At 35.3% G+C, this 19,130-nt stretch overlaps 2 protein-coding genes across 5 annotated transcripts in view; one reads left to right on the top strand and one right to left on the bottom strand.

Moving 5' to 3' along the window:
• LOC109430199 (transcription factor IIIB 90 kDa subunit) overlaps window positions 1-19,130 on the top strand; it is a 104,002-nt gene that overhangs the window by 34,940 nt on the left and 49,932 nt on the right. The window lies entirely within an intron of this gene.
• The window catches only part of LOC109423516 (BTB/POZ domain-containing protein 6-B), a 62,980-nt gene that overhangs the window by 16,039 nt on the left and 27,811 nt on the right, over window positions 1-19,130 (bottom strand). Inside the window, exon 1 of one of the 4 annotated variants that reach the window (XM_029880311.2) lies at window positions 4,905-5,440. The exons of the other annotated variants lie outside the window; for them this stretch is intronic. Within the exon in view, the coding sequence (XP_029736171.2) occupies window positions 4,905-4,989 (85 nt within the window). The 5' untranslated portion in view covers window positions 4,990-5,440. Of the gene's footprint in view, window positions 1-4,904; window positions 5,441-19,130 lie in introns of those variants that run through there. 4 annotated transcript variants of the gene reach the window in all.

Here is a 19,130-nt window from a genome sequence, read left to right as displayed (position 1 = left end):
CAAACTGGCACCATACAAAAGCGACGTATCTGGCATGACGTATCTGTAACAAACCCGGTGTATGTGTATTTTTGTCAAAATTCATTGTGAAAATGATATGGAATGATTAGGTTTTGTTTCTTACCTAGTGCATGATATATCCCTGGTGATGTAAAGCACGAAAAACTTATGAAAAGTTTTTTTATATAAAAACTATTTTAGTGAAATGGTCGTCAACATTGACCATGAATTTACTCAGATCAGTGAAAAAGTTAGATACGTCGATTTGAAAAATTATGCTTGATTTGGTTTTCTTCAACCACAACCTCAGGCACATCAGTTCGAGCTGTTAGAGTGAACGGGAGCGACGGACGAGAAAAAAACGGAGACGACAGAATCCGATGATGGTGATGATTGATTGTTTCGCTTTCTCGCTCTGTTTAAAAAAAAATAGAATAAATGTAAACAACGCCATCACAGCCATATGCTACAACCTGAAAATAAAAACGTGAATATTTTTCAATTTGTATTTTTTTTTAATTTCCAAAAAAAAGTTGAAAAAAGTGACATTTTAGGTGAAATTAGTGGCTTTAGTGACCTGACCTTAAAAAAGAGACTTTCTAGAGACCAACCAAAAAAAAAAGTGACTTAGTCACCAAAAAGGGACTTGCTACCAGCCCTGATTGGAGGCATGTATGAATCCTCCTGGAACTGCTGATAAACTCCTGGAAAGATTCATGAGGGAACTTCTGAAGCAATCCCTGAAACCACTACTATATTGCAGGAATCCTCGAAGGAACTTCTGTAAGGAGGAACTTCTGTAAGAATACCTTAAGGAAATCTTATAGAAATCCCTTAAAGAACTCCTGAAAGAATCTGAAAAATTTCCATGATTCTTCCAGAAGAAATTTCAAGAGGTATCCGTGTCCAAGAAACAATTGATTGCCTTATTTGCATTCAAGAGGTTTTGATATTTTCGCTTAATGGTGGTGTTTATAACCTCTTGGAATCTACTTGGCTTAAAAATGTTACTTGGGTGAAGGAACTTCCGGAGGGATTCCAGAAGGTACCTCAGGAGAGAAATTGCTAAAAGCGTTATCCCTGAAAGAATTACAGAAGGAATCCCTGTAGCAATTCTTTGAATAATTTTCAGGAGAGATCCCAGAAGGAACTCATGTAAGAACCCTTGATGGACCTCCTGAAGAGATCCCTGAAGGAACTTTTAGAGACATCCCTGAGGGAACACCATAAGAAATTCCTTATTGGAATTATAGAAATATTTCTGAAGAAACTCCTGGAGGAATACCTGAAGGAAACACAAGGAGGCTTTTTCAGTATCAGCTGAGTGTCTCTCCTTTATTCAATCTTGATACACATATATTTACAATTCATTCTTTCTATATCTATATCTATATCTCTTTGGAGATTTTTTCCAGAAGTTCCTTTGGCGGTTCTCCCAGCGATCGCTCCTGGAGTTTTTTGGAGAATTTTCCAGGACGATTCAGGGATACCTGCTCCCGGGCATCCTTCGATAATTCCTCCTGGAAATCTCTTGGAGATTCACTTGCTATACCTTTGGATTCCTGCTAAAATTTATTCTGAGATTCCTACTGGAATTCTTTCAGAGATTCCTCTTGAAACTCCTTCGATGATTCTTTCTGGAATTCTTCGGGGATTCTTCCTGGATATCTTTCCAGTATTCTTCCTTGAAATTCTCCGGAGATTTCTCCTGCAATTCCTTCAGGAACTTCTCATAGAATTCCTTAGATGATTCCTCCTGAAATTGCTTTCAATATTTTTCCCGAATTTCTTTGTGAATTCCTGCTGGAATTCCTTTAGAGATTCTTGTATGAATTCTTTTGCGGATTCCTGCTGGAATTCTTTCGGGGATCTCTCTTGAAACTGCATCGATAATTCTTCATGAAATTCTCTCGGGAATTCCTTCTGGGATTCCTTCGGGATTCCTCCTGGACGTCCTTGGGGTTTTCCTAGAATTCCTTCGGAAATGCCCCTGAAATTCCTTCGAGAATTCTTCCTGGAATTCCTCTAAAATACCAATCAGGGGTCTCCAGTTAGCCTAGTGGTTAAGGCTATGGATCGGCAATCCGGAAACGGCGGGTTCGATTCCCGTTCCAGTCGGGAAAATTTTCTCGACTCCCTGGGCATAGTGTATCATTGTCCTTGCCTCATAATTTGTATACAAGCAATAGCAGGCAAAGAAAGTCTTTCAATTAATAACTGTGGAAGTGCACAAAAGAACACTAAGTTGAAGCGAGGCAGGCCAAGTTCCAGTGGGGACGTAGCGCCATAAAGAAGAAGAAGAACAAATCAGGGATTTCTTCAGAAGTTTTTTCAGAGATATCTCTAAGAGAGATTCTTCAATCACCTGGGATTCCTGCAAGAGTTCCTTCAGGGCTTCAAGCATTGGTTCTTGCACGGATTAATCAAGAAGTTACTTCAGGCGTTCCTCCACGAGTTATTTCAGAGATTCCTCTAGGAGTTTCTTCAGGAATATCTCCTGCAGTTCCTCATGGATTTCCTTCGGAGATTGCTCCTAGAAATCCTTTTGGATCTAAATAGTGCCACCTTATTATCAAATTTGATATCTTCTGAATCTTCTAAGAAAACGAAAAAAGCTGTATCAAAATCGATGCTTTATTGTTCTTCAATGGCAATGGAGTAATGTGACATGCACAACGATAAGACTACGGTTGATGTCACAATAGGCCTCACAACTGGTTGTAGTAAGGGACCCGAACAAAAGTAAACGTAATAATTTATGGTCATGGAAAAGTTCAGAAAACAAATTCCAGAGCGTACTGACAACTTCATAGTCACGATGACGCCGCCTCCGCCGGCTAAATATAGTCCTCATGCCGCCGTCGAGCAAAATAAAGTCAGGTCTAACATTGTCTTGTTTACTAGGTAGAAACAGTTCGAATAGCGTACGAACATAATTTCTCCTTAATCATAATGCAAGGTTAAGCTATTCAATATTCAATTTATTTACTCTGCTATTATTTTGTACATTTTCACAAAGTGTTTAGTTTTTTTTTGCCACGTTGAAGCACGTAAAATGTGCTATATAAATTTTAGGCATATTTGTAGTTCCATGTCCTATTTTAATTTAATTGCTCATAGAAGAACTATGTTAGAGCATGTCAATGTTGGCCATTTTGTATGGAAATCGTCTTTCTCTGCTATTTTTATAAACATACAGGGGATAGACAAAATGATCGGGACAGGCAAATTTTTCACTCTCCAAAAATGTTCAAATAACTGTAACTTTTCAAACAGTGCATCAAATATTCTCAAATTTTCACTGTATGTTGATCAACTAGTTGTGTATTAGTGGTCAACATTTAAAAAAGATTGGGCTATTCTGCACGAAGTTATAAAAATTCTAGAAATAGTTATAATTATCCGATAGCCAACTTTGAGCTGTTATATCTTTGGATTCAGTGAACCGATTACAATGAAATTTTGACCATAAATGACCTATATAATTAGCTCTGAATATCGTTTGACTTAACTTAAAATTATTAACAAGAGAAAACATTATAGCGATTTCATTTATTTTATGATTTTTCAGTAAATTGGTCTATTTACAATATGTATCCCAGTACTCATTCAATTTATTTCCGACAATTTTGTTACTTTCCTTCAAAACATATTTATATTCAAGTCAATTAGAGGAAATTTATATGAACTACAATTAGCATCTTGAATTTGGAATCGATGTTGAAGTTTTCAATAATTTTGTGTTTTATAAGAAAATAATCGAATCGCTATAATTTTAATACTTGTTGAGAATTTTAAGTTAAGTCAAACGTTTTTCATAGCTCATTATATGAGACATATATGGTCAAAATTTCATTGCATTCGATTCATTGAATCCGGAGCTATAACAGCTCAAGCTCAAGATATAACAGCTCAAGCTATCGGTAAATTTTACCTTTTTCTAGACTTTTTATAACTTTGTGCAGAATAGCCCGATCTTTACCAAATTTTGACCACTGATATACAACTAGTTGATCAACTTACAGTGAAAATTTGAGAATATTTGAACATTTCATGAACATTTTTTGGGAAGTGAATATTATGCCTGTCCCGATCATTTTGTCTATCCCCTGTAGCTGTAGTACTCTGTAAATATAGTAAATATAGTAATGTTTTTATCTGCCTAAGCATTGTTTAACAATTTTCTTTTAATCAAATTGCGACTCGCATATAACTGTTTGAAGTCGAAAAAATACTTGTATTTATAAAATTATCAATTTGATATCAATTATCAATATCAATATCAATTATCAAAAAAATAAAAAAAATCTTACATAACTCATTACAAAAGACATAAAGATAGAAAAGAACATTAGGGGGATTCACTAAACAGCGTAAACTGATAAAACTGATTAAACGTCGCGATCACCAAGGCAATCTTTGATTATTTCATTCGCAAAATCGTGAAACATTTCAAATAAGCCGAAAATCATGGCTTACGCAGCAATTTAATCTGTTTCGTGAGTACCCCTATTATAATAAAAATTACAAAACTTAAAAAAATATATATAAAACTGTAAAAGTTACTATCGAAGATGTGCGGTAAAAGGATCTTGATACCAAATGATATTAAAAAAATGCATACACAGATCAACACAGGATTTTTTTATTACTTTTCATCCCACTGGTCATCAGAACGTGAAAGTGGAATTTTCATGTTTGCTCAAAGAACAGCGTTTATTTATAGGGAATTTACAATATTGCTTTAAATGTACCCATTGCATGGTTCTATTTCAGCAAATACACATAAAACACGTTGTTCCTGAACCAATTAGACTTAATTGTTTCAATTGATAGCTCATGCTATACCACTGACTGTCCCGAAACAAATAAAAGAACGCAAAAAAAAACGAAGCAACACTTACTATTATGATATGGGAACACTGAAAAAATCTGCTCTTCATTCCTCTTCATTGGTCGCTGGGAAATTTTCGCATACAGGTTGGACATAATCTTCCGAAACTTAATGACCAAGCTGGTAATCCACTCTTTCCGCCAGCAGCAAGTTTTACGCTCGCTTTTTCGATTACCCTGTGGCTTCTTTTGCGTTTTTCAGCCGCGCAAGAAAATTTAGGGCGTCGCTTTGGTTACAAAGATTGCACTAGTATTATGTTATTTTGCAGGGCTCGGCCTGTTGTTTTGCCACCTTCGCTGCAAAAGCTGCGTTCACAGCATCTTGTGATCGTTTTTGCCCTAACTTCTCGCACAAAACAACTTTCGGTACGTTTCCAAAACTGATCCACAATCCTAGAAGGCTGCACCACTGTAGTAGCTACTTTTCAGCCATCTTTTATTTTCTCTTCAAACGAGCAGCCGAGGAGATGTAGCTGAAAGCCTGCCGCTTTCCTACGCGAATCGTGGCCGAATAGCGTGAACCTCTGTTACAACGTCTCTGTCTACACTACGAACGACGCGACGTGACGGAGGCGGTAGCTAACCCATACCGAAATAGACGGTATACGCGTGGTCCGGTCCATCTGCGCGTGTACCACATACCGACTATATTTATTCCGACGAGCTGCGGGTATGTTGGTGTATTGTGCGAATGTTTACATCTCTGAATGCCGAGGCGTAGTGCGGGGGTGAATTATTGCACTTGCGCATTCACCTCCACGTGACTGTGGTAGTTGTAAACAAAGTTACCGTTTATTTCAAGTGTTATCAGTTTGTGTATGCAGATGATGGACTTGTTTGTAGAATGTTTAGACTACCGAGTTGTGTAATCTAAAAAAATAGTATTTATTTGTAATCTAACATCCCTTTCTGATTTTTCTCATGTTAAAAAACTTTCCAGTAAAATGGTACATTTCAATTCAAAGACATGTGATTTTTTATATGTACTCTTTTACATAATACGTTGAATCGTAACAAACAAATAAAAAAAATATAAAAAAAGAAAAAATAAAAAATAAAAGAAACACAGTAGGACGGATTAAGAAGATTGAAGTGATAAAGACCAATTCCGGACCAACAATTGAAAAGGCCGCAACAACATTGCGTAAACAAACACGTTTCTGTCGACTTAGGGCCTTCTGGGATCCACCCACGCATCTCACCACCATTAACAGAAAGCTTGACATTCGCGCTTTCTGTTAGTGGTGGTGAGGTGTGTGGGTGTAGTTCAAAAGGCCTCAAGTCGACAGAAACATGTTTGTTTACAAAATGTTGATGCGGCCTTTTCAATTGTTGGTCCGGAATTGCTATTTTACGTCCATGTAATAAAAGAACTTGAAACTGTTGCTCAAGTACGAATTGAAAAATATTTTTTATTTTCTTTTTATATGTCATGTAAAAAAATATAAAAAATGCTGTGGTCTTAACATTTTGAGAATAGTAAAAACTGAATGTTTTGACTAATTACGCATTTTGAATTTCATTGTGTTCCTTTCATGATATTTTATCTAAAACCTAGAACTTTTACACTTTTTTATTAATGATGAATGATTTCAAATCAATTGGGTTAATTCAAAATTCATAAAATTTTGATTTTTTCAAAATAGCTACCTCAACGGACGAATCTAATTTTACCAGTGTTAAACACAACCAAAGCTCTTTTATGAGTCTATTCTTTTTTCATGAGATTACTCTGCACTTATCATAGTTATGGAAATTTATTGTAATTCAAAATTATCATTCAGTAGATTGAAGTGCTGCTAAATGCTTAACTTCAACAAATATATACCATTAGCCCACAGTCCCTGTAAGTTTCGTAACTGCGTTCACCCTACTTCTCAACTACAGTAGCTCACGCATAAAATGTACCAACACACGCCAACTTATCACACATCGCAATGCCTCACGATAGACCAACACCTTCAACACATATTGCTTGCAAATAATCGAGTCTTGTTTGTTTACATCTGGGGTTTGCTCATTTACGAGCGTTATTCTCCAATACTAGTGTAGCTCTCATAACTTACACACTCTTTGCTGAAATTTATTAGCCATGTTTTGAATGCACTTGATTTTCCAAACAGAATCCTACGTCATTGACATCCGTGACGTTGTCGGCTTCCATGCCGGTGGTGGCAGGATACCTAAGTATCAATTTAATGATTAGTGTTTTATTTTTTACAAATTTTAATTAAGTTTATTGAATTTTTAAAATATGTGAATTAATTTAAAATACTTCTATACAAACTGTACCTTGACGTTCCTCAATACAACCTAGTGTTCTTTGAGTACTTCCCACAGAAGGACAATAACTCAGTTTCATTCAAATGTCAATTGATTTCCATTATATTTACCATGAAACACAGTGCACGTCATCGTCGAACCTTTCGCCTACCATTTGAACAACACTTGACCACGGGCCACCTCACAAAAAAAAAAGATCTTCCAACCACTTACGTACGAAGCCATCAAGAAGTCACACATGCCACGAAATTAACCATCAAATTTGCGGGGTATGGGTACTTGAAAAGTAGCAGCACAAAAAAAAACAAGCTCAAAAGAAGTGTGTTTCCCCCCATATTCTACCTTTTTTTGGAGCGGGTGAATGGATTGGGCTGCTCATTATTCGGCTACTTGCTAGAAGGAAGTGGCTTACAAACAAGCGGATGGTGATGGTCACTAATGCGTATTTTGTTCGGTAGCTTTCTCCATTTTTTCCGATCATATTTGAAAGACTCTTTGCCAGCTGACAGTCATGTTATTTTACATTAATTGCTTCTTCTGAATGATTGAGATGGTTTTTAATGCAAAGTTTTTGTTAGATTACTGTTAACATTCATGTAGAATGTGAAAAACTAGTATTATCGTTAAAATTCACGTTGAAAAGATTAATAATGTACACTCCCGTTCAAAAGTTTGGGGTCACCCCCTCAAAAACATGTCATTTTTTTAGGCCCATATCTCCGCCAATTTGCGTCAGATTTCAAAACCCAAGGTTTCATTCAAAAGATAATAAGTCAAAGAAACTTTGAACATGATTTAAAAGAAACTTTTTCAAAAAAAATTGTATGTAAACTTGACCCAAAGTTGCCAAATTTTCTAAAAAATGAATATAAACTTACGACAGTGTCGCTGGAAGTTGGGTCGACCAAATTTTAAGATGAGAGCGGTAATATGACCCATTTTCTATTAGCTTTCAACTGCTTTTTACAGAACTTAGCTAAAAAATCTAGAAAAAAAAGTTATTAAGTAAATAAATCCTGGATGTCCTCGGCCAAAAGTTTGGGGTCACCCCTCAAAATGATGTATCGGCCAAAAGTTTGGGATTACTATCGTAAAACATGGAAAAGTGATTTGTTGATATCTTTGCCATCTTTCGTTCAATTTTAATTCTTCTTGGCTTATATGAAACAAAATGAATGATACTTACTGCATATACATTGAACCACACATATTTGTTGAAATTCACATACTAAAACATAAGGAAAGTTGCCTCATTTTTTGAAGCGTGGTAAAATGTGCTAACTTTACATAACATTTTTATATACAAAAATCGTTAAATACGTTAAGTTGAAGACATCAAACGTAAATTTAGTTAATTATCTTTGAAATGAGCCAAAAATAATTAAAATTGAACTCTAGATTACGAAGATATCACCAAATCACTTTTCCATGTTTTACGAAAGTGACCCCAAACTTTTGGTCGATACATCATATTGAGGGGTGACCCCAAACTTTTGGTCGATGACATCAAGGATTAATTTACTTAATAACTTTTTTTCTAGATTTTTTAGCAAAGTTCTGTAAAAAGCAGTTGAAAGCTAATAGAAAATGGGTCATATTACCGCTCTCATCTTAAAATTTGGTCGACCCAACTTCCAGCGACACTGCCGTAAGTTTATATTCATTTTTTAGAAAATTTGGCAACTTTGGGTTAAGTTCACATACAAATTTTTTTTGAAAAAGTTTCTTTTAAATCATGTTCGAAGTTTCTTTGACTTATTATCTTTTGAATGAAACCTAGGATTTTGAAATCGGACGCAAATTGGCGGAGATATGGGCCTAAAAAAATGACATGTTTTTGAGGGGGTGACCCCAAACTTTTGAACGGGAGTGTATGTTGAACATGCTTTTCAATCATACTTTACAGGGATTTGCGATGGAAATCCCCCATAGATTGTATTATTATTGAAATAAAACATTTTCTAAAACCCATTTACGCTTCAAGTGTTGTTTACATGTTTCGTTCAAAAAAATGTAAAATAATATAACTTAAACTTTTTTTTATGTTTAATATATTTTAACATTTTTGAGGAAAAATCCTGCAAGGATTCCGCCGCTAATTCCTTTAGCTTTTTTTAGAATAGATTTTTTTCCAAAACCTCAGCTGTTTTATAAAAATCGTCACAATTTCCATAAAATAGTTTTTTAGAGTAGGTTTGTTGAGGAACCAGAATTACTCAAGAAACTTTGGCAGAAGTTTTACTGAGTTCTGCTTTTTCTTAACAACTTCAGAAGCCAGTTTTGCTAGGAATTTTCCAGAAGATTTGCCATATAAATCTTCACAGAGAACTCATAAACATTACCATAAATTACACATAAAAAGGCTTGTTGATTTGTTGCCAGCAGAGTGTGAGAAAATATCACAGACATTTATTCAGTATTTTTGCAATAAATGTCTTTTAGGAAATTTGTCAGTGAATTCCAATTCCAAAAGTTTCAATAATGCTATGTAAGTTCTAATACAATTACTTCAAGATTTCCATATTCAGAATGTAGCGTAAAAATGCCTAAAAGGAATTCACCAAAGAGTAAAGAATTTTTTTTTCCCGACCTCATCATACATAACCCCTTAACTCTAGTAGAATCACTCAAAGGGGCTTTTCCCTCTTTCAAAATTTTTAGTTAAATAAACAACAACAACAACAACTCTAGTAGAATGTTGGGGTCAATATGACCCAGACAAGAACGCTGAACGTGCACTACGCCATCTTTGGTGCGTCTAGCTTAGGAGGGTTAAAGAGCTAATTGGAGCATAATAATTTGCGCTACGTTAGGACCAAAATGATCGATCGTAATAATCAATATCAATAGGTGCAGGCAAAGTGTGCTCCAGCTAATTTGATAAACATTTCTACTGTTGGAGTTACTGCTAACTAGAGTGAATTTGAAAATATAAATAAGTATAAATAGTAATTTGAATAAATAAGGCTGATACAAATTTCATTTTGACTTTTTGTCTGCCACCCCAATTTCGTGGATTTGTCGCGAATTTATGTGCTACGATGTGGACTTCGCGGGTCATTCAAATTTGGTCGCGTATTTCGCGGATTTGTCTAATTTTAGTCGCGCATTTCGTGGATGTCTGCCTGTATGGCTTTCAACATTTGAAAACCGCGTCACAGTCGCTTTCCAGGAAATATAGTTGTAATTTACTTTTAAGCTATTTCTAATTTCTCCCAATCTCGTTTACTTTGAAGCTTCTGTCTAACGTTATCTTTTGTAGCTCCTGTTGGTTTTAAGAAATGTTGAAATCGATTACAAAACAAATTGAAAGGCGCAATTTTATACAAATTTCTCTTAAACGAAAAATGATTCCATGGCTTGAAAACAAAAACAATGTGAAGATATTAGTGTAAGTCTTTAAAGAGAAACATCAGAGAATACAAATATGGCTACCACAATGGCCGACTTGGGCCCACTTGGACCGACGTGACCACCAATCAGGAGATACGTAAACCAAGACGTAAACAAATGCTCTTAGGAGCGGACCTGGTGTGATGGTTAGAACACTTGACTATCACGCCGAGGACCTGGGATCGAATCCCACTCCCGACAATCTCGCAAAATGTGAGTTCTTCCTTCGGAAGGGAAGTAAAGTGTGGGTCCCGAGATGAACTAGCCGAGGGCTAAAAATCTCGTTAATACAGATAAAAAAAAAAACAAATGCTCTTGATTTGGAAAAGCTTCCTCTTTTTTTAAGTGAAATTCCTTCTAGAGTTTTTTGACAAGATTCCTTCCGTATCTTTTCGCGCCATTTGTCTTGGTATTCCTCTTTGAATTCCTTCCAGAGATTCCGGATTCCTATTAGCATTTTTCTAAGATTCGAACATTTCTTTCCGGGATTCTTACTTAGGAATCTTCCAGCATTCCGGAATTCCGATCGATTTCTTCTGGATTTTTTACAGGAATCATACAGAATTTCTCTAGAGGGTTTCCCTGTAAAGTTCCTAGAGTTCTCGTGGGTTTCTTTCAGGATTTATTCCGAGATTTCCACAAGAGTTTCCCTCAGCAATTCCTCCCGCGATTTTTTCCGAAGTTTTTCCTTGTGTATTCTTGAAGAAATTTAGGATAGCTTTCTTCTAGAGTTTTTCCTTGAAGTTCCAGCTGGTATATTTCCCAAAGGTTCTCTTTTTTAGTTTACTCTGAGATTTCTCTCGGAGTTTTGTCGGGGGCTTATCTCAGAAGATTCCTTCCGGTGTTGATTCTGGGATGTCTCTCAGAGTAGAATTTTTCAGAATTTATTCCATGGAAACACACGCGACACAAGACAGCACTTATCGTCTTTACAATCGTCAAGAAAATATTAAAAAAATATGTTTTGTTGACCTCGAAGCTTCGCATTTGAGGGAGTCCATGTTCATCAAAGAAATGAAAAAGCAACTGATGAATGAGGATGGCCCTCCCATCGCATCGTGTCTCTTCGACCTATGTAGCAGACTTGACAATAGAGTAAGTAACTTCTCTTCGTGTGCGGTCTCCAGTTAGCCTAGTGGTTACGGCTATGGATCACCAATCCGGGGACGGCGGGTTCGATTCCTGTTCCGGTCGGGAAAATTTTCTCGACACCCTGGGCATAGTGTAACATTGTACTTGCCTCACAATATACAATTTCATGCAATGGCACGCAAAGAAAGCTTTCAATTAATAACTGTGGAAGTGCTCAAAGAACACTAAGTTGAAGAGAGGCAGGCCAAGTCCCATTGGGGACGTAGAGCCAAAAAGAAGAAGAACTTCTCTTCTTTTGGACGTATACGAACAACGTTCGAACACAACGCAGTCAGTCGGACATTGTCCTGAAGATGGGCTAGATCTCGCTTGAAATCGTTTGACAAAAGGTAATTTTTTAATATTTTTTAAATCTTTTCTTGGCGATCATAAGAACATAAGAACGATATATGTTGTTTTGTGTCACGTCGCGTATTGTGTGTGTCGTGTAGAGTAAATTGTTATTCAATGGGCTTTTTCCAAAGATTTTTTGGAATGTCTTCTGGGACTTCTGCAGGAGCTACTGCTGGTATTTCCCATGGAGTGATTTTTTTGAGATATTTTTCAAGGCGTTTCCTTGTAGTTGATTATCTTATTTCTTGCAGTGATCCACTTAAGATTATCTTTTTCCGATTCTCTCGGAATTATTCCCAGAGGCTTTTTTTTCGGAATCTCTAGCAGAAATTATCCCCGAGATTCTGGATTTTTTTGGGATTTCTTTAATAATTGCTCCACCCGGTATTCTTGCAGGATTTTTTCAAAAAGTTTTTCTCAAAATGTCTCTTGGGATAACTTTTGATATTTCTTGTAAGAAATTCCCGGAGAAATACCTGAAGAAATCTTGGTCAAATTTTGCGAAGACTTATTGGAGAAATCTCGAGAAAAACTTTGAAAGAAATCTTGAGAGAAATTGTGAGATCTCGGAAAAAACAACTGGGACTAATCTTATGAGGAAATATAAAGGAAATTTAAGGAGGAACTTTGAAAACTTCTCGGGAAAAACTACGTGCGAAATCCTTTAAAAAAATCCACGAAAAATATCTGCCTCTGGAAGAAATCCTTGGAAGAACTTCTGGAAAAATCCCGTGAAAAGTCTCGGAAGGAACTATATATGAAGCAAATACGTAAAAATCTCTGGAAATAATTGGGAAAACTAGAGAAAGCCAGACAAGAAAATTTTGATTTTCTTGATAAATTTGATAATTTTAAGGATAAACTGCGACAAACTGGAAATGAATTTTAAGGAAGAATCATGGGAAGAAAATTGAAATCTCAACATTATCACACAACTACAAACATCCAAGTTCACATCCAAATCTGTGTATGGAATTTAACGGTCTGTGGAAGTTACTGATTGAACCCCTGAATGTTTTCCATGATTTTTGTATTACACTCAAAAGAATTTTGTTAAAAAGTTCTTTAAAGAAATTAGAATCTCTTAAATAATAAATCTAGCGCATTTTTCCTTAATATTTTTACTTAAGTTTTGAGGATATTTCTGTTTAGTTTTAGAAATATAGAAATTTTATAAAATCTATGTTTATTTTTAAATTATCAACATTTGAAATTTGCCCCATGAAAAACTTGGAAAACTCGGGGAATTTTCTTTTTTCGTTTGTTTATACTTAACACCTTCGATACAACTGCGCATCGTGAAAAAAAAAATGGGAGTTTGGTCTGAAACTATTAAAAAAAAACTTGGATCTAATATATTCTAATTTTGAAATACCACTTGTTACACAAACAGATCATTTTGCTGAATTGAACTCGTGCGATTTCATAATTTCGTAAAAATAGAGACGACCAAAGCTTTACTTTTAGTTTACCATGAAATTTCCCGAGAGGAAATTTATCTGAAAATGCTGCTCGTTGGTTCTCTTATTTTTTATAATTTGGCCAATTTAAACCAAATCATTGATCTTCTTGTTTCTAGAGCAAAGTATAGTTGTTCCTAAATTTTTGAAAATCTCAATACACCTTCTATGATAACTCAAAAACGAAGAATTAGTCTCTAATGAAAAATCGTTGTCGAAATCAAGTGTTCAATATTGTTAGTACATACACTCCCGATCAAAAGTTTGGGGTCACCCCATCAAAAACATGTCATTTTTTTAGGCCCATATCTCCGCCAATTTGCGTCCAATTTCAAAACCCTAGGCTTCATTTAAAAGATAATAAGTCAAAGAAACTTTGAACATGATTTAAAAGTAACTTTTCAAAAAGTTTTGTATGTAAACTTAACCCAAAGTTGTAAAATAAAAAATTAATACCGCCGTTGGGGGTGAGAATGGGTCAAAAAAGGATACTCAAAGATTGTTTGTTAAATAACGAATGCAATTGAAGTCGGAATAACTTTTTATTTGGTATGTATACTCTCCTATGTGGTAATGATAGTTTAGCAAGAAAGTATCACGTTATATGAATTTCTTAGTAAACTACAAATGATTGAAAATTGACCCAAACTCACCCCTTAGAGGGGGTGAGAATGGGTCAAAGTATTCGATATCACCTATCTAAGAATATAAACTAATTTTATTGATCATATATAGTAAACCTACTTAAAACACAATGTTATCATGACGAATAAAAGCTTAGGTAATTTTAAAAGATGATTAATCCACCTAAAAGGGCTAATACAACCGAAAAAATGGTTGAAATTTGATAAAATAACGTTTGTATACTGTATCACCATTTTGAGTCATCATAATCATCCTCATTAAGAGTTTCAACCTCCATGAGAGGAGGGGAGATTACAATGAGGGAGGGGCGAATGAAAGATTGATTGATTGTAAAAAACCATGCTAGTTTTTGTATACTGCATAAGAAATGTTTAACCAAACCCTCCGTTATAAACTCTTATGTACATGATCATTGGCCTTAAGCAATGGCTTAAGCAAATCACTCCATCTCAAGTTAGAGGGTCTTTCAAATATTATGTTAAGTCTATTTTGTGAGCTTACGATATTGCAGTACACTAAAGATTAGCTGATGATTAGAGGAGCTGTCCACACGCATGGGTGTATTGTTATAAATGATTTAGGCACTAAACGTATTAACACACTCGTTTGACGCTTCTCGACATATTCTTGAAAGAAAGCGTGCTTTAGTGAAAATACGGTAAACATGGCACCACTCTAACGTCAAATGGGGACTGGATAACAAGTTGAATTTTTATTTAAGGTTATGTGCACTCGATAACTTGCTTGACCCAATCTCACCCCCATTCTTAATATTTAGACATAGGGTCGAAAATATTAAGTTTTTAAATAAAAAGAGCAATGACAGCCCGCTTTTTTCATTACATCAACCAGGTAATACCCAAAGCTAACCACTTATAAGAAAATTTATGGTTAGGTACTTGTGTTAAACATTACGAAGGAGAAATTTTTTCAGAGTTATTTACTAGTAGTTTCATCATATAAGTTTAGCCACAAATTTCACAAAAAACGATTATTGCAAAACATCTTATTCTGCATTATGACGTGTAAAAACATCTCCCCTTTGAAATAATATAAAGTTTTCAGTAGGGTGGGGCGGGGCAAGATGGGTCGCATAAGGATGGATCACCATAACTTTGTAAATACAAATCGGATTGGTTTGCATTCATCCGCTACTCTTTAATACACTAGTTAGGTATGCTAAAAGTCGATAAAAAGTTCATTAAATACAAAATATGATGTTAAACAAGCAGTTTTAAAAATTGATCGATTTTGTGCCGTGAAAAAAGTGCGGGGCAAGATTGGTCACCTTTTAAGTAATTAACATTTTCTCAACGAAAAACGTCAAAATATAAGATTTGTTCCGCATTCAAATATGCTCCATATCCATACTGAGTAAACAAGAGCTACTAGTAAACATTTTATAAAATGTTATAAATATATATAAAAAACTTTACGATTTGAGTGGTGCTGAGGCGACTTGAAAATCGATGTTTTTACTAAAAAATTATCATAATTTTATGATATAATTTTGAGCGTTTATTCCGCTTGATTGAAGTCATTTATGAGATAGTCTTGTAATAAAAAATAAATAACTTTTGAATGCTCCAAAAATACGTTCAAAATTGAAGGTGACCCATCTTGCCCCGCGGCCGTTTATATGGAGAATATATGGAATGTATCGCATAAGAAAAATGGCAAAAAACCATTTTATTTTGTATTTCCAATGAGAGTGAATAATTTTTCAATCAATGCCCCAAACTTTTGTATATTCATGCTGGTCATCTAACAAAATTATTAACGTAATGAAAACATGAGTAATGCGCCCGAAAATGGCACTGACCCATCTTGCCCCGCCCCACCCTATAAATTAGCGATAGTTATTGAGCTATTTCAAATTTTATGTTTCTCCGTTTTGACCCAATCTCACCCCCAGACCCATTGTCACCCCCATCGACGGTATAAACTTACGGCAGTGTCGCTGGAAATTGGGTCGACCAAATTTTAAGATGAGAGCGGTAATATAACCTATTTTCTATTAGCTTTCAACTGCTTTTTCCAAACTTGGCTAAAAAATCTAGGAAAAAAGTTATTAGGTAAATTAACTCTTCATGTCATCGACCAAAAGTTTGGGGTCACCCCTCAATATGATGTATCAGCCAAAAGTTTGGAGTCACTATCGTAAAACATGGAAAAGTGATTTGGTGATATCTTCGTCATCTATAGTTCAATTTTAATTGTTTTTGGCTCATTTCATGGATAATCAGCTAAATTTACGTTTGATGTCTTTAACTTAACGTATTTACCGATTTTTGTATATAAAAATGTATTATGTAAAGTTAACACATTTTACCACATTTAAAAAAATGAGGCAACTTTACGTTATGTTTTAGTATGCAAATTTCAACAAATATGTGTGGTTCAATGTCTATGCAGTAAGTACCATTCATTATGTTTCAAATAAGCTTAAAAGAATTAAAATTGGATGACAGATGACAAAGATATCTACACATCAATTTTCCATGTTTTACGATAGTGACCCCAAACTTTTGGCCGATACACTTTTTTGAGGGGTGACCACAAACTTTTGGTCGATGACATCAAGTTCTTTAAAAAGCAGTTGAAAGCTAATAGAAAATAGGTTATATTACCGCTCTCATCTTAAAATTTGGTCGACCCAATTTCCATCGACACTGCCGTAAGTTTATATTCATTTTTTTTAGATAATTTGGCAACTTTGGGTTAAGTTTACATACAAAGTTTTTTGAAAAAGTTTCTTTTAAATCATGTTCAAAGTTTCTTTGACTTATCTGTTGAATGAAACCTAGGGTTTTAAAATCGGACGCAAATTGGCGGAGATATGGGCCTAAAAAAATGACATGTTTTTGAGGGGGTGACCCCAAACTTTTGATCGGGAGTGTAGGTAGCTTGAACTTTCGTAAAGGTTTCTGCATTTTTAAAACTTTATAGGGTTCACGAGACTATCCTTAATAAATAATGACATGCTCAAAATCTGGTTCAATATGATATTTGAATATTTATGTTTATGTCGCGGATGTGTTTTCTGAGTTGCGGATTTTATATGAGAAATCGTGAATTTCGCGGATGATATTTTGCAAATTTTGTATCAGACCTGTAACAATGCAGAATGCAAAATCTCAGAAACACTAGTTGGATTCCCAATTCTCTCGAAGTGCCGCGTTGCACTTGTCATGGCTTTCCGGTGCACCAACTGCATCGCAGTGCACGATCTAAAACCCCTGCTCTACATTATAGCAACTTAACTTTTCTGTCTTCCGGGGATAATCTACTAATCATTAGTACTTTCATCCATCCTAAATGAACTTTTCAATAATGTGAAATCAAATAAATATCTAGTCTCAGTATAAAATATTCACGAATGTAACCGCATAACAGTCACGCATGGAATACACACTGCACTGGCCTTATAGCGTACAATCAAACATATGTTGATTTTTTTAACTATTCTCCCAGCATTCAAGTAGAGAAGTAAAAGATTTCGTTGCAAAAGGATTTATTTTGAATTATTGTAAATATTTTTTTTTACTCGATCCTTTCTCGTACTAGCGTAAGTTGCAAACTTCGGGCTCCATATCACTTTTGTCGAATGTAACTGTTATGAAGTTATCGGCAGCGCTTAGAAAAAAATGTTAAGATCATTTATTATCCTTAGCCCTGGCCAAGTTCGCAGGGTTTGACGGTATTAAAGTGAAGGTTATTGTAATGTAGTATTCTTTAGTGAATCATATCACCTTTTTAACACTTTAATGCGCCTCCAACGGTTCATCACGAACCGGCTGCTGCAGATGGAGTATGGCTGATCATATGTTTTTGCATATTCATCAGACATGCTCGATAAACACGGAGGGACCGCCGGGGCTCAATAGATTCTATACCCAAGCAATAGTTCCAAGTTGGTTGGATTTGAGAAGGTTTTGAGGATCGTTACACTACTAGAAATATTATAGGTTTTGTAACATATTTTGAAAACTTTTTATTTCCAGTAGACTTGAAAATGCTGTTTGGACTTTCTTTCCCACGTTTTTTGGTTGATATTGATTTACTACTAAATTTACAATAATTTGAGTAATTTACAATAATTAAATATATTTAAATTAGTAATTTTATCAAAACAAATTTGTTTTTTTTTTTAAATATTACAATGACATCCAGTAATATTCTCTTTATATAAATCTGGTAAAATCAACCGAATAGTAGGAAGGAAAGTTGCAGCACATAATAGTGCTGATAGATTCGAAGCTAACGTGCGAACAATGGATTACTGCACGATACTACTGGCCTGCTTGCTCTCACACATGGTTTGATGTTTGAGCGGTGACGACACCGCTCAAACGCCAAATTATCTTTGGGAGTGAGCGGGCCGGCCCAAGTTGGTGCAGTGGACCATACTTCAACACTTTATTGACGTCAATACGTTCGACGAGACATTTTGGACAAAAACTGATTGTTTCTAGGCTGAAGGACGTTACTTGTGTATGACTAGGCTGACGTTTCTAGGTTACGGGAGAAAATGACTTGGTTTCTCTAGGTAGGACCGATAGGACAAATGAACGGATTGGCTCTGTTTTAATAGTTAGGTTGTTTTCGTTTCTCGTATCATTGGAAGCCCATGCATGACATGTTCAAAACTAGTGTCTATCATTGGGGATGGCATCAGTGCTGTAGGTGGCTACCAACATAGGTGTTATCGCAGTAAATGTTGTTGTCTTCAATTGGTATTTGACCATAATTAATTTAACTATACATTTTACATAATATTTCTTGGAGATAGCATAGGCACAGTTGTCAACATAGACAGCATTTTGTGTTATGTTATTTCCAAGAAGTAATAGCAAGGATATAAACATTCCTGGTGCTTCAGATTTCGCGGGTAAAGATTTATTCTGATAGCTTCATATACTTCACATGACTGAGGGTAGACAGACATGACTAATACATCTACGGGAGGGA

The sequence above is a fragment of the Aedes albopictus genome, chromosome 1 (genome assembly GCF_035046485.1).
Source record: "Aedes albopictus strain Foshan chromosome 1, AalbF5, whole genome shotgun sequence".
Taxonomy (NCBI): domain Eukaryota; kingdom Metazoa; phylum Arthropoda; class Insecta; order Diptera; family Culicidae; genus Aedes; species Aedes albopictus.
This window is presented reverse-complemented; position numbering and strand designations above follow the sequence as displayed.